The 25613-nt window shown below is 36.0% G+C and overlaps 3 protein-coding genes and 1 long non-coding RNA gene across 4 annotated transcripts; 3 read left to right on the top strand and 1 right to left on the bottom strand.

Annotated features, from left to right (window-relative positions):
• The first annotated feature begins 6514 nt into the window (after positions 1–6514).
• Positions 6515–8651, top strand: LOC113712753 (transcription factor TCP23-like). The gene has a single exon (XM_027236307.2). It carries the CDS (start codon positions 6952–6954, stop codon positions 8176–8178), a length of 1227 nt encoding a protein of 408 aa, XP_027092108.2. The 5' UTR covers positions 6515–6951; the 3' UTR covers positions 8179–8651.
• Positions 8652–10671: 2020 nt separating this feature from the next.
• Positions 10672–15709, bottom strand: LOC113712986 (uncharacterized). The gene is made up of 2 exons (XM_027236674.2): positions 15368–15709; positions 10672–11107 (listed from the first exon to the last, which is right to left on the bottom strand). Exons 1-2 carry the CDS (start codon positions 15441–15443, stop codon positions 10884–10886), a joined length of 300 nt encoding a protein of 99 aa, XP_027092475.1. The 5' UTR covers positions 15444–15709; the 3' UTR covers positions 10672–10883.
• A 2550-nt stretch (positions 15710–18259) lies between these two features.
• LOC140015516 (uncharacterized) lies at positions 18260–19846 on the top strand. Its single transcript, XR_011822156.1, has 3 exons — positions 18260–18695; positions 18774–19110; positions 19358–19846. It is a non-coding gene; the product is annotated as an uncharacterized lncRNA (long non-coding RNA).
• Positions 19847–20733: 887 nt separating this feature from the next.
• On the top strand, positions 20734–23253 carry LOC140015104 (uncharacterized). The gene has a single exon (XM_072066988.1). The coding sequence runs from the start codon at positions 20734–20736 to the stop codon at positions 23251–23253; it is 2520 nt and encodes an 839-aa protein (XP_071923089.1).
• The last annotated feature ends 2360 nt before the right edge of the window (positions 23254–25613 follow it).

Genomic DNA, 25613 nt, shown 5'->3' with positions numbered 1-25613 from the left:
AAAACATAACCCCTAAAAGTGATAAAACCAATATATTAAACTTGAATTTTTTTGGTTCAAGTATAAAAGGAAAAAACGAATTGCTACGAAATAATTCATGCCCAATTTTTTAGCTTTAAATATTGCAAATTTGGAAATTTACTTGCAACAAAATCTATTTCTTATAATTTGTAAATAGATACTCCATTTATAAATTTCCTAAAATTTCCACTCTTCTTGTTCCCTTCTTCCAAATTGAACCCAACTCTTTTGGTAGTTCAACCAGTTCATCGGCAACAAATTCTTGCATGTGCTTCTCGCAAGTGAAATTATGTAATTTGCTTGCTCTACATCTAAATTCAAACTTAGGCCGGCTAGTAATATAGTTATGAAATACAACATGAACATTTCAAAATCGTGTTGGCCATCTAGTCCGATTTACAAGCGAGAAGCTCAATTTCTTCCAAAAGAAAGGCATAGAGTTGTATCAGAGCGGACAATCTTCAAGCTTTGCCTTTGAAAAACAGATAATTTGTATTATTTATGTTCCATTGTCTTGTGATAGAAATTGTGCCTCCAAATCTAGGGAAGACATGCATCAATTGATCCAATTTGCCAAGGTAAGGACTAAATTGCATAGCTACATATCCTTTACAAACAGAATCAAGATAGTGCAAACACTTTAGGGTCTAAAGAAGTAATTTGACATTTAATTATTTTCCTCTATTGGTTGGCTGATAGAATTAATGGGACCAATCAAGAAATGGATAAGTCATGTCAGAGACCTAACTGGCTAGCTCCTGCCTGCTGTCCAATTTGCTGAATTGCACAACGAGTCTGAACCTTTTAATTGTTTGTCCTTTCCTTGTCCCAGACCAGACCCAGTCTCCAGGTCCCCTCTTATTTAAGTCCTCAAAACTTCTTCTCTCTTTCTGTGTCCCCAGTAAATAACCTCTTAGAGATCACTTTCTTATTTTGGTCCCTCTTCTGAACTCCGTACCGATCTTATTAACTGTATATCTGATATATTATATTGTGCCAAAACACAATATGGTACATATTGTATGACCATTTAAAAATAAAAATGTATTGACCATTTAAATATTTATGGACTCACTTGTATATCTTATGGTACAGACAATAGTCATACGTTGGATTAATCAAATATGTTAATTCGAAGTTGAATTTGAAGTTTAACTTTTATACATGTGATATACATTCCTATTTATTAATATATACAATATCGATGAATACAAGATAAAGTTAATTTTTTAGATTTTTATATAGCACTTATGGTCACTTTTCATACATTATGATAAATAATATTGAGATTATGATATATATATATATATATGTTACGTAGCGAACAACTGAGTCCATAGATGTAGCTTAACTATTTTTTTCTTATATTATTTGAGTGTGTATATATATATGTATATGTACACACACATATATAAATGGTGTATTTTGTCAGACATTATAATCGTTGGTCCATTTATAGAATCATGAGAATGACTACTCCATGTGCAAGGGTAGGATTTTTGGTTATTTTTCACAACTTCTTGTAATTAAATGTTGGCGAAAATACAGCCAAAAGGGACCTTTCTAATTTTATACTTGTAACAATGGAACACGAGGTGTGTGCAAGTTACTAAAATTCACTCTTTTTTCAAAATTCATTTGTGGAAATTGATTTTATGCATTATAGCTTTGGAATTAAGATTGTGAAGACGTATAGCAATAAGACCTCCTTGAAACGTGTTAGCACAAAAAATTCATGCAGTGAAACTAATAATAATGAAATCTCACGAACCAATAAACTAAGGAAAGGAGGAATAACTTGCCCCAGGCCAAAAACGAGAAAAGTTTGGACTTTTTTTTTTTTTTTTTTCGACACAGGGGTGTTTGGGTCAATCGTTATGGGGCCCGACTAATCCCCTGCGGCCTGGGAAAGGAGGCTCCACTCCACACCGAACACGTTAACAGCGGGACTCGAATCCTGGACAAGTCAGGAAGGTCGCCATACCCTAAGGAGGGGGAGCGGATCGCTCGAGTTACCCCGCGGGGGGCAAAGGCCAGCCACATAGTGTGGTGAAATTGTGGAGAAAAGTTTGGACTAGGAATATGATCTCTCAAAACAGAGGAAAGCCGAGCTGTACTACTAGTACTAGTACGCAAGAATGGAGAACAGAATTACACAATCTTGTTAATCACCATAAGGACACCATGCCGACAACTCAAAGGCAATATTGGAGAGGAAAATAAATTTTATTACTCATGGATTACTACTCTCTCGAAAATGCAGACTTCAAAGCCTTAAATAGAAAAATATATTCATAAAACCTGTTCTATTTCTAATTCCGAAACACAACTTAACTTTATTTTAAACCAACTTTAATACTAATTCTAATCTAGTTCCCAAATCATAAATATAATTCTGAAACTATAAAACTTAATAAAATATTGGTTAGAGTCTTGACAATAATACTTAATATTCTTTTTTTAAATTAAAGAAAAAGTTACGCATGAAGAGACAAGACCGACTAAAATTAATGATTTGTCATTTTTATATAGTATACATTTTATCAATAATATTTTTTTTGAACATTATTCAGTTTATTTGGTTTAAGAATCGTATACATTGTGATAATTTGGTGGGCATAACTTGTAATTATGCCTACTTGGGGTTTTTTTTGTTGGGGTGGGGGGTGGGGGGGGGGTTAATGTGCAAGTACTTCTAATAGGACATAAGTGACAATTATCGAAAACTTTTACGGCAAAAAATAGAATTTCCAAAGTCCTAATTTATGTTGTTCTATAAACTAGTCGAGTTAGAAGAGGAACATATATTCTCAGTGTTGATCTATTTTACGTGTTGGTGAAACTTCAGCTCATCTTCATGTTCACATTTTGTGCAAAGCTCAGCATAATTGAGCTTGAAGTTGGCTGGTTTATTGATGGACATCAGCAAATTGCTTAGCCAATGAGAGATACATGAACTTTATGCTCTTGCTGACTTCATTTAGTATTTTAATAACATATATAGGACAATGCCAGTTTTGATTAATAGAAGTGCTAAGAGTTCTAGCCACCAAAGTCTCCTCAAAGGAGATTAGAAATAAGAAAGAACAATTACACAATATGTTGTTTTTACTCTGGGTGCGTCTGATAAAATTGAAATATGAAAATTGAAATATAAAATCAGAAATCTAAATTCAATAAGTTATTGAATAGTAAAATATTAAATTTGATACATTTAAATGTATGTCACATTAAGTGATAAGTGAATAGTTTATCACTGATTTTTAAGACCAAGTTTTACCTAGAAAATTCAGTGCCACTTAATTAATTTGAATGTTCTACTTTTGGTAATCAAATGCAACTGAACAATATTAACATCTGAATCCATTAAGTTTAAGTACTGAATTGAGTTATCAAACAGAGCCTATGTTAACTAAAGTTTGACTTATTGTTATGTTAACCAAAGTTTTGACTTATTGTTATGTATAATACCACATGCATCACGTAGCTAATGGTACTATTGCGCACAAGATCAAGAATTTATCTTTTATACGTACATGTCAGTATGAAAATTAATCACAAAAACAAGAGTATAAATTTTTAACTCGCGAATATCTATTAAAAATGTACCTTAAAGTAACACTATAGTAACATACACAATCTAAAGATAAAGAAACGAGCATTATATGGATTATATCCTGAAATTATGTGGTAAATGGTGATTAATAACTCAACCAAAATTCTTCAACCTTTCTGTTGTGTTTTTGGGGGGGGGGGGGGTGTCAATTGGCAATGGTTCAAAACTTTTGGAGAGTGATGGGCGGATGCGTTGGGGGAGAAGGGTTCAAAACTTGGTAGTATTTGTGTGAGTTTTAGAAATCAGAAATGCACAGATAATAGCGTGAGGTGGCCTTGTTCAGATTTTGTGGTCACAAGCACATGCAAAATCTGTCCCTTCTAGCAACATGGCGGCCCAACCCACTAAACATCCACCACTAATTACTCTCTCTCTCTATATATATATGTAAGGAAAAAATTCGAACGGGTTCCAATGGATTAGATTAGGATGCACTCTCAAATTATAGATCATTTATAGGACGCTTACAGGTAGTCCATCAATACGATCTTAAAATTAATTGTAAGATTTGAGTACATCACTTTTTATGAAAAAATGGATATGTTCTTATGAATTGAACCAATTTATATTAGGAATTATAATATATACACACATACATATATACATACATACATATATATATATATATATATATATATGTGCACGCGCGTGTATCATGTCTAGACGTAGGGGAGAAGAGAGGTTTGGACTTGATTAGCGTCATCATGATCGTCATTATCAACATTGCAACATTGCATTAATTGAATGAGTGAGTAGTGAGAGAAACTAAAGCAATACACTATCGTGCAAGTGGATAATAATCATATCAGAGCAAAATGCCAAAAGGGCTTGAAATAGACTTTAGCCAAAAAGCTTTTTTGATTAAAGAATGTCGACTCCCACGTTTTCCATTCTCTTGTCAACCCTTTCACACTGGAAATATCTTCTGCCTTCTAGGCTGTATTTTTCGTAAAGAGTGGCCTTACTTTTATGATGATTAATTATCTTTCGGGACCAAATTGAGGGCCATGAAATTTTAAAGACCTTAATGTTCAAGCATTTTTTATTCACATACATAGTGATACTGTTCATAAACAAGTGTTTGGAGTATTTTTTTTTTATCTCTATCATAAATGCATTTTTCATCACTTTTTTTTTTATCTCACATATATGATATTACAATGAACACTATATTGTTACTCCAAATGTTTTTTTTCCAATTAATTTTCTACCAATTAACAACTATGGAGTATATTATTAAATAAAAAAGCTTATACTAGTGTAACTAAAAAAAATAAGATCCTCTTGGATCACCAGTTATTGACAGAAAAAATTTTAAAATATTCTTTTAACATGCTTTTTAATTACCTTTTTATTTCACACAGGTTACATTACTCCAGTATGTATATATATATATATATATGTATATATATATGTATATATATATTATTTTAACAAAACTCCCAAAATGTACAAACCAAACGGGCTCAATATTTCTTCTTAAATGTACTAATAAACGAAAATATTACCGTAGATACATTCACTATCCTTTTTTTTTTTCTGGTCAGCCTGACAATATTGTTTGGATAGAATATTATTTGAAATAATTACTGTAGCACTTTTTGTGACGTGATGTATGTGAGATAAAAAGATGGTTGGAAATATAAAAAGGTGGGTTGAAAAATGTGTTTATGATACAAGTAAAATATTATTTGGGATAATTTCACTATCCAAACAAACCTGTTTGAAGTGTAATAATATTTTAGAAACTCGTACGTTAGAATACGATTTAGATCATTCAAAGTTCATCCAATGTTTGAAGTTTTGTTTAGTTTTAAACTATATATTTAACCGTTTCAAAGTTTTGGTCTATATAGTCGAGGAATCGAATATAAATAATTAAAATTTCTTGTATAAATTTTAAAATTCTTGACTCATTGTGATAATCAACACATATATGAAACTTGGGACATTGTCGGACTACTTAGACTCAAAATTTGTTTGCAAATAATTATGACATGAAGGCAGATTTCTTAAAGTAGAAAGGTAGAAGAAAAGAGGATTAACAGCTTGTCATGTGTCGCTATGGTGATTGCAATTCGCAATTCGCAATTCGCAATTCTTGGAGCCAGCTAATTAGCTAATTATAACATTCCTTACAAAAGGGACCCCACGAGTGGGCTTCCAGCTTCTGCTGTACATTTACTTATTGCTTCAGGTCCCCACCTGCAACCACCAGTTGGACTTGGACCCCATCCCAGCACCCCACAGATACACACACAGCACACACACACTACTGATTCTTTTTGAGAGGCAATCTTCATCATTGTCTACTTTGTATACAACTAATCTCAATTTAATTTTCTTGTTTCGTGTTTAGATTATTCTCTAATTTTCACTATTCATGTTTTATTATCAAAACAAATCGTATTTATTTATTGTGATTTTACTAAATTACGCTTTGCTTGAGAAGAATTATCGACATATCAAAATTACGAATAAAAAAGAATACGATATAATAATACATAACAAATTAAACTGATCTCGTACGATTATATATGCATACCGGTGACAAAATTACCTTATTTATATGATAACAGAGTGTGTATTTCATTGGTGATTAAGAACAGATGGAAAATGGCATCCTTAGTTCAAGTATGTTTACCAAAAACGATACCAAAACAAAGATAAGCTCCATATGTTTAAATTAAACATAAAATTAATTCAAAGCTTTCAAAGGAGATTATTTTGAATAATTTTTTTTACAAAAATACTATAATATTTTTTTAATATAATATTTATAAAATAAAAAATAATTAAAAAATATGTTAACATACAAATAAGCCGGTGTATAAATAAGGTGCGAATCGAACAATAATTCTCTCTAGTTTTTAGTATGATTAGTATGAACTCCTTCCTTCTTCTGTGCTGCAGTGTAGGCTCCCACACCTACTCTTTTCTTTCCTTTCTTTTCCTTCACTCTCTCTCACACACACACACACACAAAGAAATAAGACAGAGGAGACAGCAGTCAACCACAAAAGAAAGGGGAGGAAAGTAGGAAACAACCCCACTACTTCCACTTGGGAATTCAGTTTTGGCTCAAAAGACTTTGCACAAACAAGAGAACAACAACAGCAACTTGATCTCCAAGCTTTTTCTCCTCTCCTTTCTCTTTCTCTCTGTTTCTCTGCTGTGCTCCACATCCAATTTTTTTGGCAATTGGATTGGTCACATATGTTTTGAAAGAATCAACCAACCCCAAAAACCCAAAAAAAAAAAAAAAAAAAAAACTCCGTATTCAAACCTCCCTTCCCCACAAACCAAAAACCAAGATGGAATTTATGGAACCTCATAGCAAAAACCAAGCCAATACTAGTAATACTAGTGCCTCAGACCACCATCATGCACCACAACAACAAGAACCCGGTGGACCTGGGTCGGGTCAGGCGGCCCCAGTTGGCGGGCATGGTCCCTTCATGGGCTCCATTTCCATGCATTCAAGAAACTTGCTCTCTTCTTCCTCCACCCCTTCTTCAACCACCACTACTCCCACCACTACCACGGCTCCCTCCACCGCCTCCAACAATAACAATAATTCGAGTGGCAATAAAGTCGCCAAGAAACCCTCTAAAGACCGGCACACCAAGGTGGACGGCCGCGGGCGGCGGATACGGATGCCTGCCTTGTGTGCTGCTAGAGTTTTCCAGCTGACTAGAGAATTAGGCCATAAGTCCGATGGTGAAACTATTGAATGGCTGTTACATCAAGCTGAACCGGCGATTATTGCTGCAACTGGAACCGGTACAATTCCGGCGAACTTCTCGTCGCTTAACGTTTCTTTGAGGAGTAGTGGCACCACTATTTCAGCTCCACCTTCTAAGTCTGCACCACTTTTTCTACACGGCGGGAGCGCGACCGCTATGCTGGGGTTTCATCACCAGCTCGGAAACACCGGTTTTGGGCAAGACCCAGATGAGAATTACATGAAAAAGCGGTTCAGGGAGGATACAACCGGCGCTACCTCTCCATCAGCCGCTAAACCGGAGAGAGCCGGAGTACAAGATCATGAACCGGGTTCAGAAGCAAAAACCGGTTTGGCTCAGCCTTCCGGGTTTATTCCAGCTCAAGCCATGTGGGCAGTTGCACCGGCTGCTGCTGCCAGCGTGGGAAGCACCTTCTGGATGCTACCGGCAGGTACCACCATGTCGGCAGCTGCTGGTAGTGGTGGCGGCGGAGGTGGGAGTCAGCAGGACCACCAGTTGTGGCAGTATAAGGCGGCTCCAACAGCTATGCAGAGAATTGGGGGTTATGATTTTTCGGGCGGAGGCCGGTTCACTCCGGTTCAACTCGGGTCGATGGTATTGCAACAATCACAGCCGGTTCACCAGCTTGGTCTAGGTGTCTCAGAGACTAATATGGGAATGTTGGCTTCTATGAATGCCTATAGTGGTGGTGGAGGTAGTAGGGTTGACTTGGGCATGAATTTGGAGCAACATCACCATCAAAGCCAGCCTCAAGGTAGTGATAGTGGTGATGAAAATCCAAAAGATTCCCAATAATTTCACCATGATCCTTTATTTTTGCTTTATCTTTTTCCTTTTCCTTTTAATTTGAGTGTGCACATCCCCTTTCTCTTCTTTTTTTATGATTCAGTTGAGTGATTGTAGAATTTAGTGTCACTAGGTGAGGATGATGTTCATTGTATATTTTTATTTTGGTCCCTATTTTTTTCCTTTTTCTTTTTGTGGAACAAAAGGTTTGAAATTCTGCAATTTTTTTTTCAAGGCTCTTTTAGCTAATTAGTGTGTTCTGGGAGTAGTAGGAGGAAAGGGGGCTGTTGCTTTTGAATTGGAAAAGAAGAATTTGGTTGAATTGGTCTTTGGTTACATTCAATTTGGAGTAACAAGAAGTCCACTTGATAGTGCACTAGACAGTTGTATTGAGTGAAGTCATTCCCAACCTCCTTTGCTTTCAAAATATTTGTACATAATGGAGATTGGATTAATGATTGGTTGCATTTGATTCTTGACAATCTGGTCCTTTTCTTTTCTTATTTCTGTGTTTGTTTCATAGGAAGCAATCCAAGCTAGGCTACAAGCATAAGATTTTTTTTTTTTTCGGTTGTTGACTTGATACTTCTGTGTGAATTAACACCTGTCCTACACCTTGAATTATCCAAGATCCATGGATGCTTGGATAGCTACTTAATGGGCTGTGGGACAGACATGGTTGGAGTTGAGTTTTCAAAATTACATTTAAATAACATTTTTGCCATAATTGCTTTGGTAGAATTTAAGCTATGGTTGTCCGAAAAATGTTAGACAGCGGAAGATGTTCCTGCCAGTTTAGATTGCAAATTTTTAGAGTTTTTGTAAACTATATACTGGAACGATATGATATGATGTATGCGACATAAAAATGTGATAAAAAAATATAAAGAAATTTTTTCACAAAAATTTGCAATTCAAACAAAAATTTTCAGTTAAGACGAGGAAATTAGAGGACAAAGCTAAACAACAAGGCATCCTACTATAAACACTTAGGTTAAGTAAATGAAAATGATTTTCAAATTAAGCTAATAGTAATTTCTTTGCAGCCCAAAAACAAGAATGAAGTGAGGTACAAATTATTCTACTAACAACATTAATTATCTTTGAAAATTCTGTCCCTCGTATTGGTGGGCTGAGCAGTTTCTTGAGCTGATATTTTGTGTTTATTGTGGAGTGCTGGGGTAGAATCAATGAAACAGAGAGAGAAGTTTGTTTCACCCTTTCAATTAGAAATTGACATTTATTTACTCACCATTCCTTTATAAATTCACTATTTTCTCTTCCAGAAACCCACACTAACACACGCAACCAATCTTTAAAGTATTTGATTCTCCAGAAAGAAGAACACGGTATCACTTCAATAATTGGACCTCCCACTTGCCCATTATATGCCACAGCCAATATTCTTTCAGGGTAGGGATTAGGTGTGTATGGGCTTCTTATGTTGTCGATCATCCTTTTACCCCAATTTAGACAACATTTCTTCCACATTTTTGCAGTTTGCTTGATTCTTTCACAAAAATGACACATAATTTGTATGTCATACTTAAAAAAGTATAGTCTTGTCTCTTTTTGGTAGAAAAAAATGTCATGTATGTTTCTAGGGAAAAACCACCCAAAAATTTATCCAGAAAGACAGATAATTTTGATCTATTTATACCTTAAACTGGAAAATACGGAAAGGTTTGCTTTTAGGAGTTTTTGTAAAAAAAAAAAAGTATAACGATTTGATATATGTGAGATAGAAAGGTGATTAGAAAATGCATTTACGAAAACGTAAAATTTTTTAGTGAAAAATCACAATCCAAACAAAGCCTTAGCAAATGGTCACTGTTACATAAGGTCTCCAAAAAGTAGAAGATGCTGTGTGTGAAACATAATCTATGATTTCATCATCTCTGCGGGAGGAAAAAAGTATGTATGTATGTATGTATGTAAAACAAATATTACTGCAGAAATAAAATAAAAAACCATGGATAAAATTTTTCAATTTTGTTTTTCCTGTCTTCTGGGATAAATAATTAAATCCCACTTGAACGTAGGAGTTTCTACAATTTTGGACAAATTGTCCACTGTGGATTGACCCAGGTGTACCTCTGAGCAACATTTTTCCGGTGGATTGCTTATACGTTACCAGGACTCTCTTACCTTTCTCTAATGCAAATCGTTTTCATAAAAGCAAGTCAATGTTTTGTTCTTTAAGCAAAAGACAAAAAGGGATAAGGAAGAGAAATTTCCAGTTTCCATTGTACATGAAAAAGTTTTCTTTTTCCAGTCATAAAAGTTGTTATTAACATTAATGCTCGGACCAACAGCCCTTTATGGTCTACCAAAATTCCTCTGGGTAACAACTTGGGCCCTGAAAGACTCGAGAGAATGCAGGACTAGCAAAAGATATGGGTGCTATAAGGCTCTCAATTGTACTTTTTTCTATGGCTGCACCCAAAAATACACCTTCTTTTTACCAATTAACAACACTTGTGGTTAACCAATCTGTAAGTCTAAGGCAGCATAATTTCAGAAAATTTATTTCAAAATCAGGATGCGAGAACTATACCAATGTCAAAAAGCAAGACAAAATCAAAGCAAACATGAATACAGTCAAGTTCTTGAAAGCAATAGATTCATGTCTACTGTCTGCACAAGGAGGGATTGGCGAAAGTAGCTTCTATTATTGCCTCATAGGTAGAGAAGGTGGAGAAGGCGAAAAAAATTTATCCAGAAGCAGTCTTCTTTTGCTGGAATATGACGGCAAAAACTGGGACACCAACACCGATGCTGAATGCAGTGAAAACTCCAAGTGACATCTTCAAGCCCTGGTTCTTCATCCTGTCCAAGTTGTACATGTGCTTAGCATGAAGGTAGTATGGCTCATCATGACCATGAGCATGTCCTCCTCCCATTCTCTTAACACCACTTGAGTGGAACCCTCTGTTCGCTGTCACAAGATTGAATTTCATTGTTCTGATGTACAAAGACTACAATTTATCAAGGAATTCACAGTTCCATAAATACAAGTTTCAAGCATAATTCATGCAGATTACAAAGTGACAGAGGTAAAATAATGCTGATCTTAAGGATTCAAGGTATACTCAAATTTCGTGAAGAATTGGGACTCACACAGAGAACAAAGTGCTTAGCTTGCTTTGAAGTTTGTCATAGTTGCTAGGGACTTTGTCTCGGAATGCTCATATGACATAGAATCACGACACTAAATAGGTAGAAACAAAGTGCTTTGCCAATATGGTAGTTTGTCATGGTTGCTAGGAAAAGTTTATAGCATCCATTTCCCAAAAAGGTGTGGTTATTAACTTCAACGTCACAAGCAACAAATGAGTAAACAACAAAGGAAAGAAACGTCACCAGGCATATCATCACAACAAAGATGTATGACCAAAAAGAAAGCAGTAATCACTAATAGCTTAACTTCTCGAGATTTTGCTTGTGATAACGAGAAGATAAGTTCCAGTTCCTTTTCAGATAAACTATTGACGCTAACACGAACACAAAACACCTTACTATTTAAGATGAAAAAGAAGGTATCACGCAAGGATATATTGCTTTTCCTCAAAAAAAAAAAAAAAAAAAAGAAAACTCCAGGAGGAATAGAACTGTTCTCTTCCCTGCCTAGACAAATATAACTGATACCCTCTTTCTAGAGGAATTGAACTGTTCTATTTCTTTCTGCAATTTTCTCCTCCTCCACATCCGCATCTCCTATCTTATTCCTACAACATACAACACCTACAAACTAGCCAATAGGAGGGTTAGGATGGATGATAAAACATAACACAGGGAGGTCAGCGAGACAAGGAGGATGTCAGATCACTTCAAAGCAAAGTCATTTAACTTGCTGAGGCGGTAGAGCAGTTCCAACAAATCAGCAAAACTGCATAACAGTAGACAAAAAAATGCCTTACATGCCAATGTCCTGAATAGAGGCAAAAGGAACTGATTCAGATTGGAGGTCTAGGTGAGGAAGGAGAAAGAGGGGGAAGTGGGGACAAAAAGGCATCGTAGGAGGCTATAGAGGCAGAAGGAATGAATTCGATAGGAGGTGAAGGTGAGGGAAGGGCAAGAGGTGGAACGAAGACTGAGTAGGCATGGAGGGGAGGGACAGAGTTTGAGGCTTGGTAGGAACGAAGCCTTAACCTCATTCAACATCACTGTTTACCCATATGCCATCAAGTTTCTTAATTTCCATGTCTAACCACCACCTTCAAGATCCATGACTCACATTGCACTAAACGGTTTCCAAAGACAAGTCTATCACAACACCAGGATACCAGTATTATGCACAGTTGCACACAGATTATCTAAAGAGGAGTAAGAAGATCATTAACAAAAGTTTTGCACAGTTGCACCAAGATTATATCACCAGAGTGGGTCCAATAAGAAAACTTGTCACATAACAATGCCAGACACACCCAAAACATCTACTTCAAAATGTGCATAGTTCAACTAACCAGATCAACTTGTGGAACAGTCTATCCCAAATTTGTTCCATTACGGAAATACAGGTTATATTTCAAAATTTATTCGGTAAGAAAATCAGATTATTGCACTCCTTTCCTCCGATGCAAATTGAAAGTAAAAGTTCCAATGTAGCACAAATTCATTTTACTTTCAACAAAAGACATTCAGAAAAAAGAAAAAGAAAAACATATATGATAAACTAGAAAAATGGCAGCAACTGCAGAAATACTGATGGAACTTAATGAACTTCCTACATAACTGAAGTAATTAATATATGATACTTTCTACTTTTTCAAAAAAGCTATTATTTTGACAAACTAAAAACATTTGATACTTCAACTAAAAGCAAATGGAATGCCATATCAGCATCACATAAATTATAGATGCAGCAAGACTTAGCAGATCACAACAAATTTACATCTACTTGTCAACTTTGTAATTTAGGAGATCAAGAGGAGTGTAAGAATATCATATTCTATCAATATTTTTGCCAGAACAAAAACCTCGAAAGATCAACTTTGTCATCCAAAACTCAAGTGCAAGATGCAAGGAAACAGTGCAATTAACGAGATATGAAAGTTCGTAACACTGTGTAACAGAGAGTCCAAGCCAACCATGTTCCTTAGAATCTTAAAGTATATCTTTCAAAACAGTGGAGGAAAGAAGAAGAAGAAGAAGAAGAAGAAGAAGAAGAAGAGGAAGAAGAAGGTCAAGTGAAATAATACCAGGTTTTGCCCTTTACTTTTGACTTTGACTTTAGCATGCAGCTAGTTCCCATTCAGAGCTATGTAGTGTATGTGAATTGAGTGGTCAGAATCAAATGGAGAATAAACTGGTTTACCAGCAACACAAATTGAAATGAAAATATGCCAGAAATAAAAAATTCCACATACTCTTTCCCTTCCAAGTTTTCATAAGAATAGGCATAAACTTGTATACCCAACAAAACATGAACATTAAGGTAACCAATTGAGCAAACCAATTCATCAAGGATATTCTATCCTACCACTCCAGTTATATTGTGAAACCTTTTTAAATGTAGGGCAATCCCCTCGCTTTGGTTGCATAGCTAAGCAGCAAAGCGGCCATGGAACCCCCGTGATAGAACACTTAATTTGCGCCCATCGCATTGAAAATGCGCCACGTTTAATAACCTCTCTCCGTGGAATACCACGCCACCCCTTCTTTTACGAGGGAAGCGCTCGGCCTAAGGCGCTGGAATAATTTCTTTACCCCAGAAAAAAAACTGACTTTTTTTTGCTCCTAAATTTTCTAAGCATCAAAAGATCAACTGATGTCACTTAATAAACTTCTTCATCGTTGTAATAAACCAATAAAAGTATCTACCATTTGAAAAATAAAAAAAGTTTAGCAAAATATTTTCACTCATTAAAAAGGTGCAAAAAAACACCTTAAAACAAATGGGGTATCATACAAGTTTTCACAAAAGCTGAAGTGTAACAAAGATTTAGCAAACCACAGGAAACTCTACATCTAATCATAAACTTCAAAATAATGGAAACAGCACCAATTCAAGAATATCATACTGTCATACAGAGTCTAAACCATCCTCAACAACAACATCAATCGAAGTATTACAAAATTGCATTAAAAATTTCATAACATTCTCAAACAGAATCACAATGAAATTTCCCCTTAGAATCTCAATTAACCATAAAAACTAGCCAAAAGTTCCTGTAGTTTTGAAGTGGCAGACATGAGACCTTGTTTGCTTTCTGAATGTTACCAGTACATGAAAATGACAGAACAGGAAATATATCTCAAGAATCACACACCTTTGCAGTAGCACAAAAGTATTTGATTTAACCAAAATATGCTCCCTATCCAAGTCAAAAAATAAAAGTCCAGGTTGTAACCACATCCCCGTAACTTCAAATTTAGCACATAGCTCAAAACCAAAATCATTCAGTAGACTTCAATGGGCTGAATAGCAACCAAGTTCACGCTCCATCTGCCAGAATCCAAAAAGCTTCACACACCATCCTCCTTAAGATATTCAGAAAACAAATTGAAGAGAAGACATCAAACTTGACAACCTCAGTAAACGTAAAAAACTCTTAATCTCTCAAGCAAACCATTTCATTGATAATTTAGTGATACGCTCAATTCCATTAAAAATATGCTATATTTCACTTCAAAATGTAGGGCAATCCCCTCGCTTTGGTAGCATAACTAAGCATCAAGGCAGTAATGGAAACCCCGTGATAAACACCAAATTTGCACCAATCGCATTGAAAATGTGCCAAGTCTAGTAACCTCTCTCCGTGGAATACCACGCCACCCCCCTTCTTTCATGAGGAAAGCGCTCGGCCTAAGGCGCTGCTGCAATTGTTCCCAAACTCAAGCAAAGTTTAACCATTCCACTTCTTTTTCCTAAAAATTCCCAGTTCATATCAGGCTTTCTTTGTCCATTCCATCCATTATAGCACAAAAGCACAGACAACATAACAAAAGATTCAATCTTTTCTTCTTTTTTTTTCCGGGTAACTCGAGAAAAGATAAAAATCCTAGCTATAGACAAAACACTCCCTGGAATACAGAAAACCCATAAAAATCCATAGATAAAATCAGAAACCCATTAAGCAGATCTGAAGAAATCACATACAGAAACAAGGATTGCAATTTTACATGACATGTTGCAGATAAAACATTTCTTCTCTTAGAAAAGGAGAAAGGAAAACAAGATGCAGTAGAAGCTTACTGGACTTGGAAAGCAGTGATTCGGTGGAGGTGAGGAGCTTGGAGGCGCATGATCTCATCCCGTTGTTCAACGCCATATCTTACACAAATCGGCTGTTGCAGGCAGCAAAACAAAGAAGAACAAGAACAATGGACCAGCGAAAAGCGTTTCTGCGGAGGCGGGGCTACACTATGTCTACTTAGGGCAGGTGCAAGCTCCTTAAAAATGAAAATTCTAGTTTTAGGAAAAAGAGTTTTTGAGAAATTTATTTTGACCCTGCTAATTTCTAATTGTGTCACCACTAATCAAAGAAAATTGTTCATATTAGGAATTGATCTTTACGAAAATTCTTTTATCCTGAATAATTGGTTTTTTATATCTTTATATATATATATATATATATATATCTAATATACCTATTATATAAGAAGAGAGTAGAGTTACTATAGCAACTCCAATGATTGCTAAGTGGATCCCTCTCATTTTGACACATGGCCCATTCTTTTTCTTTTTTTCATTTTGCTTTGTTTTTTCTTTTATTCACTTTATTTCCTTTCTCTTTTTTGATTAAAGATAATTAAACAAATCCTCATGTACACTGTAGGTTTGTTATTTAGTTTCCACTTTGTACTCCATTTTTTTCCCCTATCATCCTAATTAATCATTTATTCTATTTTTTCTCTATTGGATTAGTTGATGCATTTTCTTTCATTTTTGTCCATAATTAACTAAATGAATGATTTCATTATCGGAGATCAAGAATGGGTTTGATATTTCCATTCTTCCATAGTCCAATAATTATGATTCATGATCTTCTACTTTTAATGTCTCTTTTTGGTATATACTATTTGATATTTTTTTTTGTCATTTTTTGCGTCTTGATCAGCAACCTTTGCTTATTGCTTTTCTCACCTATTTCTTCTTCATCTGACTTTCTTTTCTGCCCAAAATAGGTATGTGATGCTGTGAATATTTTTCCCCAAATCTAAAGAAACATTTTTTTTAGTTTTTTATATTTTATTTATTCTGAAACTACTTTTTGATCTTTTTATTTTTGGAAAAGGCTAACAACAAGACGGGTGGTGATTACATGAAGAATTTTTAGGCTAACAATGAAAGAATTGTAACTACTTTTCCCTCATAAAATAAATAACACCATTATGCAGATTCATTCTAATTCTAATTTTTTATTTATTAAAATTGTTATTTGATAATAGGGTGATAGTACTATAGTAGAGGAGAAACAAATCTAATAAATGAAAATCCAAGGTAAACGATGATCAGGAAGAAAAAAATGATGCCTATTAAATTAAAAATTAACCAGAATCTCTTAATTTATGGATAGGTAATTATATTTTAATTTATATAAAGTTTATTAATTGTGAAAAGTGCTTATAAACTGGATAAGGTGGATGACGGGTAAAATAATTGTTGGGGCTAGCAATTTAGAATGTGAAGATAATATTTTATATCTCTTCATTCAACATTTTGAATGACTAGCTTGTATCCATAATAGGTAGTTTATTTTCATGGTTTTAATTTTAGCAAATGATAGCTTGGAAATAAAAGAAGTGCAAAATTAGATTTCAGAATCTTTTACTTAAACTGGTTCTATATGACTTTGTACTCTTATCCCTTTTTATTGCCCATAATGATAGATAATGTAATTAGAGTTTGAGATGATTGTTAGGCATAGAACTGGACATATCATTACTATTTGGCTAAAGAAGTTAATAATATTTTGTTGATTTGACTATCTAAAACAATTGCAGTTTTCAAAGGAATGCATTTGGTGGGAAGTTAGCATTGAGGCTTTTAGCTTAGAGTGTCACTCTACAAAATATTATTAGAAAATTCTATTTTGATTAAGAAGACATATTTGCAATCAAACAAATTGTTGGATTTGAATTTGCATATGTAGATTTACAAATATGGCAATTCATGTTTTTATTTAAACTTGCTATACGTATTCTATAACTATTTGGTTAGATAATGTTTTCATCTATTTGTAATGCTATTAGACATGATTTAAATGGATAGATTAACTCGCTCTTTCTCTCAAAAAAGAAAGAAAAATATGCAAGTTTGTATTTTTTTTTTATTGATGTTGAAGATAGTGACAGGTTTTTGTGGCTTTCTATATTTTTTCTAATTATTAAAATGTTAGAAACATTATGACTACTCTTTATTTAATTACAACTAAAACTATGCTGCTATTAAACCGATAATGCACTTATAATGGATTTGCTTTCTTTTCTTTTTTGGTATCATTACGTACACATAATATTGGTTAAAATTTCTTTTTCCAAATCACAATAAATTGGGGTTAACTTTATATATGAAATTTCTTTTCACAGCAAATTTTAATTATTTTTATACTTAATTTTTTTCCTATGTTTCTATTCATTATGTACTAAAACATTTGTTACTATGTATTTAACTAATGTTCTAGAGGACCCTGGCTGTGCAACCTCTAGTCTACCTATTATATAAAAGAACAACTTAAGTTGTCCATGTATTGGCAAGTGTCAAGCTCTTATTGGAGGAAGGAACTTTGTTTTATTTATTTGGATCTTAAAGAATGGTAAATGTCTATTTGGGACTTGGTCTTACAATTGATAATTCCAATAGTAGCTTCCTATTTAGGGGTCAATTGGTAATAATGGATTAAATATATTTATTTTTTAATTTTGTTTGTGTTTTAATAAGTGTTAAAAGTCAGTTGCGTCCTTTCGTGAATGGTGGTTGTGTGAATAGTTACTAATTATTTAGGGTTATATTTGTACGTTTGAAAATATTTCCTTCTTATTTTTTTGTTTCGATGCAAATAGTTTGATACTGTTTGTCGGTTGACCAAAACATATGGGTCAGTTTTAGGCCTCTCACTAATAAGCCATTTGCATTGTTGGTATCACGCGGCCCTGACTATTAATTTTATGCTTCTAAAGAGTCTTCTTGTAGCTTCAAGAGATCGAAAATCTCTTCTTCTCTGTTTCTTCCGCTCAGATAGCCGAATATGAACCTGCAAAAGATGCTACTGTTCTACCAATTTTCTGTACAAAGCATTGTACTTTCTTTTGGTTAGAACCACAAAAACCCTCCACATGCACGTGATTGCACTTGCCCCAAGAATCAGCTTCTTTTAGGGATTGTACTTGGTTTGAATTTACCAGTGAATTCTTCCTTTTTTCTGCTACGAAGTGATGTTTTCTTTTAGGAAACAATTTTTAATTATCTATGGTACGGTTTCTAAAACCTACCATATATACAAAAGGGAGAAGGGAAAGGAGAAACCCTTTAGATGTTGGTTCTTTCTTTCATCATATTGAGCCAAGGATGAAAAACTTAGGTATGATTAGATCTTGCCTTTTTTACTGTTAACTATGATTTTTGCTTCAGATATCTTTCATATCTACTTGATTCGCAGAAAATAGGTTGGCTTCAAGCAACTGTGAAACTTGCCTTTGGATACACTAAATACAGGAACAGTGAATGCAAACATTGATTGGATTATCAGTTGTCCTTCTTGCAAGCAACAAAGTGAAGTTGATATGAGGTAAAGTTACCAATTCATGCTCTTTAATTACAATTTAATCCTCTTTCTGCATTTAAATTGTTGTTACTTTCTGTTGTTGAATTTGAGGGCTCGAATTCCCATCATTTTAACTGATGATTCGGGATCAATCAATTGCACTATATCTGGAGAAGATGCAGAAAAAATGATTCTATTCACTTCACTTCGGCATAAACTAGCACAAGAAAATGTAAGTGATAACGTTCTATTTTATATCCATACATAACAAAAAAGATAACAACAGCTGACTACAACTCAAAAAATAATTTTTGCTGCAGCACTTTGAAGTAGACACTGAACTTAATGGTTCCTTGAAGAAATATATAATTGTCTACTTTCTCAAGGCTTATGAGACTCACTTTTAAGACCAGGGACAGATTAAAACTGTTGTGTCTAAAGCTTACACTGCAGATGATTTGTTACTGTAACATTTCCAGATCGCACCGAAGTTTCTTCTGCAGTGGGCACTTCCTCACCAAGATATCAACAAAAAACAACAAAGAAAGGAAGAAATGTTCACACCAACCACTAAGTTGGTGCTTGAAGAAATTGCTGGAGGCAATTGTTCCACGAAAGATGATGCATATGGGAGCAGTGGAGTAAACAGGGGCCTTGATTTTCCAAAAGGGCTATCTGAAAATGAAGCTACACCAGTAGAAACACTATCCAAAGAGCCATCCAATATTTCTGAGCAGTGTACTAAAGAAGGTCCAGAAGACAGCAATCCGCCTGAGAATATTGAAGATAAGTCCAGCAAAGAAGCTTAAGGCCAAGTAGGCCTGAACTGCTTTAATTATGTTACTTTTATTAAATCTTTGTTAGCTAGCTAAATGATTAGGTCCATTGCTTTGATACTTTCTTTGGAACTGCTTCAGTCCTTGACAAATAAGGGATCATGAGATAGCTATTAATAGTTTAGTTTGTTATCTTGGACTTGCATAGATCATGAAACTTAATTGCAGGTGCTAATATGTATGAAGATCCAGTATTAAAGCACATGTGCTGTCTGTAGACAAAGAAAATTTATTTAATTCATTTTAGTTAAGATTTATTTAAATTAAATCGATCTTGACTAAATTAAATTAAATTATGGAAGTCCATTATGTTTTGGACTGGCAAATTGGGCCAATATTATATGGGCTATTAAATCAAATTAAATTCATAGTGTCCATTTAAGTTAGAGTGAATTGATTGCTTTATTAATTCACAGTGGACTATTTGGCTTGGCCCAATATTTAAGCCCAAGTTAAATGGATTTCTTGGGTAACAAGTGGTCCAAAATGCAGGAAGATTCTGAGGGTTTTCTTGAAGACCTAGCCTACATATTTTGGCTATAAATAGAGGTCTTCCCTCAAGGCAAAGACATAGAAAAATCCCTAACATTCGGAGAAACTCTGTCAAATTCCCTCAAGAGCTTTCTTCCTCAAATCCAAATCCAAATCAAGTCAAACAAATCCTCCTGCTATCGGTGTTGAAGACTCGAAGTTCCAAGTGTTTGACGCCATCATCAAATCAATCGTTTTCTACGCCGAAATTGTAGGAAACACCCTTTCGATTGGAGAACAAGTCTTTTCAGCCCTTCAATTGAAGCTATTCGAAGAAAAGAATCAGGGGATTAATTTCTTTGATTCAAGAACTTTCAGAGATTGTAACCCGCTTATTATTTGATTTAATAAATTTGATATTTGTGCAAGTTTTCTTGTCTTTTATTTTAGGCAACAAAATTTGTGCTTACAAATTTCTGGCACGCCCAGTGGGACCATCTCTGCCTCTCATCTCTTTTCTTCCAACAACTTATCAGTTCCAAAATTCAATGGAGTTCAAGAAGGTGAACTTTTCTCTTGAAGGTTTAGTTGCTGATGTCTCAACCACTCAAGGGACGCAGTATACTGCACCTCTGACAAGGAGTAAGGCCAAGAAGTTAGCAGAGAAGGCTAAGGCGAACGTTGTGACTGAAGAAGCAAATCTCGAGATGCTTCCCAGCAAGAAAGGAGCCCATGATGAATCTATTGGTAGCCCAAGTGATTCGGCTGCCTCCGTGGTGATGCCCGTCATGATGACCAATACCACAACTGTGGAAGACCAGATCTCGAATCTAGCCAAAATTGTCGAAGGGCTAGTAGTGCATGCGCAAAGTCAAGATGCCAAGATAGTCAAGTTAATGGATATGGTGGAAAATATAGGCGAAAATAGCCTTAGTATGTCCAAACAGAAATTCAAAATGCAAGATGAAGAGGACTCGTCATCAAGGGAAAAGGAAAAAGAGGATGCGAAGTCACAAGCCGCGAAGGAATTTTCAATTTCCCCTGATGGCACCATTCATGTTGACAATCTAAAGGAATTTATCGAAGGCACAATCAAGGATAAGATTGGTGGAAGCGCCAAATCATATAGCGGTTACACTAAACCTTACACCGCTAGAGTGGAAGGTTTGAAGATGCCTGTAGGATATCAACCTCCAAAATTTCAACAATTTGATGGCAAGGGCAACCCTAAGCAACATATAGCACACTTCGTGGAAACTTGTAACAATGCGGGCACTGATGGTGACTTGCTCGTTAAGCAGTTTGTTCGCTCGCTGAAGGGTAATGCCTTCGATTGGTACACGGATCTGGAGTCTGGAGCCATTGACAGTTGGGAACAGCTAGAGCATGAATTCCTTAGTCGCTTCTATAGCACAAAGAGAACTGTCAGCATGACTGAACTCTCTAATACACGTCAATGGAAAAGTGAACCTGTCATTGATTTTATCGACCGTTGGAGGAATCTAAGCTTAAATTGCAAAGATCGAATTTCTGAATCTTCCGCGATCGAGATGTGCATTCAAGGCATGCACTGGGGACTCAGATACATCTTACAAGGTGTACAACCAGAAATATTTGATGAATTGTCCACAAAAGCCCATAAGTTGGAGATTAATCTTGATGGACAAGAACCGCCAGTTCCTGACCCTTACAAGGCTAAAGAGAGACAAGAAGCGAGGAAAGGGGGCAAGCCACCATTTAAAAATGAAAAGAAGGAGGCTATGGCTACAAGTGTAACGCCCTTTAAGGTTGTTCCCAAAACTGTCAGGAGAGAAGACAGCAAGATCAATGCACATCAAGAACAAGGAAAGAGGAAACCAACTCTCAAGGAGATGCAGGATAAGGAGTACCCTTTCCTTGATTCTGATGTCCCTGGTATGTTTGACGATCTGTTAAGTATAAACTTGATCACGCTTCCTGAGATGAAGCGACCTGATAAGGCCAGGAACACTGACGATCCAAATTACTGTAAGTATCACCGATTGGTCGGGCATCCCATTCAAAAATGCTTTGTCTTCAAAGATAAAGTAATGGAGTTGGCAAGACAGGGAAAAATTCTCCTTGAGGAAGACAAGGCGAGTGTGAATCAAACGTCCATTGGTTCCCTGCAGTCCATGGAGGATAAAAGGGTCATGGCGCCTGTATTGCCAATAATTCAATTTGGATCACTTGATCCTATAGAAATCAAACAAGAAGGTGCTCCTTCAACTCTTCAGGAACATGTATATGAAGATGAAAAGGCGCTACAGTCTGATGTGGATGATGAAGGATGGACTCTAGTCACGCGAAGAAGGAGGCGGAAGTCTTGTCCATCTAGTAGGGCGAGCAAGGTCTTAACAAGAAGTATGGTGATTTGGAAGGGGAAAGAGAAAGACGTAAAGAAAACTAATGATTGTCATAATCTTCGAGGAGGCCGAATCTTCAAGCAAAAGTCGCGAACTCCTATCACTTTAAAAGAATTTTTGCCAAAGGAATTCTTTGATGTTGATGTGGTCGCAAGTCACACAACGCGAGTAGATCATATCGAGGAACAAAAAGATAATACTTGCGAATCTCTCTGTGAGATGGCCCGTGCGTCCACCGGCAATGAAGAAGGTCGTGTGCCTACCAGCAATGAAGAGGTGAACGTCACAAGTATTACTTTTACTAGTGAAGACTTGTTGCTTGGGTCAACACCGCATAACCGTCCTTTGTTTGTGACTGGTTATGCAAAAGAGCAAAAAGTGAATAGAATGTTGATAGATGGAGGTTCCGCAGTCAATATTCTCCCTTTAAAAACTCTGAAGGAGCTTGGTATCCCGGTTGATGAACTCTCCAATAGCCGACTGATGATTCAAGGCTTCAATCAAGGAGGGCAAAGAGCTCTTGGGTCACTAAATTTGGAGATAGTCATTGATGACATGATGTCCAGAGCACTATTATATGTGATAGATGCTAAAACAACATACAATGTATTGTTGGGAAGGCCCTGGATTCATGAAAATGGAGTTGTACCTTCAACTCTTCATCAATGCTTCAAGTACTGTTAAAACGGGATGGCAAGAAGTATGAAAGCTGATGATAATCCTTTCACTGAGGCGGAAGCATATATCGCCGATGCCAAATTTTACATCAAAAGGCACATTGCGAAGGATAAATCTGAGCAACCTCTATCTGGGGATAAAATCCAGAACCCCGAATCTCCAAATGCAAAAGGGGAGAAAGTGATGATTTTGAAATCAAAGGAGGAAGTTCGTGAAGAAACTGATGTTTCATTGCCACACAATGAATCAGTTGTCTTTCGTTGCCCTCCCAAATCAAGAATGGAACAGGGACAGTCACCTGCAATTCAGCATGAAACTCTAAAAGATTTGACTCTTCCGATAGTTCATCTTGATATAAAAAAGGCGTCATCTTCTCAACTTAAAAGGGCTAATCTTTTAAGCAAAGAATCTGAAGTTGAACAAGACACCATACCAAAGTCAAGAACCGTTGAAGGTTTTGATCCTATCGCTTATAAGCTTCTCGCTAAGGCTGGATACGATCTCAAAGAATCTGCGGTGTTAAATGTTCCATCTCGTCAATCTACGAGTGACATGATTCATGGGTTGAATTCTACCCAAAAGATGTTGAAGGAAAAGGGATACGCTGTTGAAAATCCCAAATTTGGCCTTGGCTACTCCTCTCCTACACCAATCCGTATCAAGATCAATAGAGTTAGTAGCCAATATATTGCTGTGGAGGATGAGTCTTCTCAAATAGTTGGTAAATTTCAAGCTTTTCATGAAAAGGAGAATAAAACTCCATGGGTATCTGTTTTTAAGAGATTAGGACCACAAAGAAGACAAAAGCCTCAAAACTCTCATAAGAGTAAAGGAAAAATGGCAAAGTCATTGCAAAATCTTGAAAAACCTTCTAATGGTTCTCATAAATTTGGTAGTAGCATTCCTTCGAGAATGAGAAGATGCACAGATCTTGTAATAAAGTGTGGGACTGAATTGAGGGTCAGGGAGCATACCGTGGTGTACACAAGACCAAAAGAGAATGATGAAGAGAGTGTTGCTTCATGCAATCATATAACTATAATTGACGGTGACTCGCCTGAAGAAGAAGAAGATGCTGAAGAGGCTCCACCTGAATTGGAGGAAGGTGTTAAGGCCACTGTGGATGATCTAAAGGAGGTCAATCTTGGTACTTCAGAGAACCCACGTCCAATATATGTAAGTGCTTCATTGAGTCCTGACGAAGAGAAGGCATATATTGAACTCTTGTGGGAGTATCAAGATATTTTTGCATGGACTTATAAAGAAATGTCGGGTTTAAACCCAAAAGTGGCCGTCCACCATTTGGCTGTTAAAAAGGGAGTTCGACCTGTGAAACAAGCACAACGGCGATTTAGACCCGATTTGATTCCGTTGATCGAAATTGAAGTCAATAAACTCATTGAAGCCGGGTTTATTCATGAAGTTAAATATCCCACATGGATTTCGAGTATCGTGCCTGTGCGAAAGAAGAATGGATAAATCCGCATTTGTGTCGATTTCAGGGATGTTAACAATGCTTGTCCCAAAGATGACTTCCCTTTACCAATCACTATACTCATGATTGATGCAACTACTGGGCATGAAGTTCTGTCGTTTATGGATGACTCTTCTGGATATAATCAAATTCGATTGGCACCAGAGGATGAGGAGCTCACTGCATTTCGTACTCCTAAGGGTATTTATTGTTATAAAGTGATGCCCTTTGGTCTCAAAAATGCTGGTGCCACATATCAAAGAGCAATGCAAAGTATCTTTGACGACATGCTTCATAAGAATATCGAGTGTTATGTGGATGATTTAGTTGTGAAATCAAAGAAAAGAAATAATCACTTGGAGGATTTGAGACAAGTTTTCGATCGGTTGAGAAGGTATCAACTCAAAATGAACCCTCTCAAGTGTGCATTTGGAGTCACGTCGGGGAAATTTCTTGGTTTTGTGGTTCGCCATCGAGGCATTGAAATTGATCAGGCCAAAATTGATGCTATATTGAGGATGCCTGAACCTCGTGACATTCATGAATTGAAAAGTCTTCAAGGGCGATTAGCTTATCTGCGGAGATTTATCTCAAATTTAGCAGGAAGGTGTCAACCATTTAGTCGCTTGATGAAGAAAGATGTGCCATTTCAATGGGATGAGGCATGTAGTAATGCATTCAATAGCATTAAGTCTTATCTTATGAAAGCACCTGTGTTGGCTGCACCTATTCATGGAAAGCCACTACTCCTTTATATTGCTGCCCAAGAACGATCGATGGGGGCATTGCTCGCTCAAGAAAATAATGAAGGAAAGGAGGTTGCCCTTTATTATTTAAGCAGAATGATGACCCCCAACGAACTAAATTACTCGCCAATTGAAAAGTTGTGCTT

The sequence above is a fragment of the Coffea arabica genome, chromosome 10e (genome assembly GCF_036785885.1).
Source record: "Coffea arabica cultivar ET-39 chromosome 10e, Coffea Arabica ET-39 HiFi, whole genome shotgun sequence".
Classification (NCBI taxonomy): Eukaryota; Viridiplantae; Streptophyta; class Magnoliopsida; order Gentianales; family Rubiaceae; genus Coffea; species Coffea arabica.
This window is presented reverse-complemented; position numbering and strand designations above follow the sequence as displayed.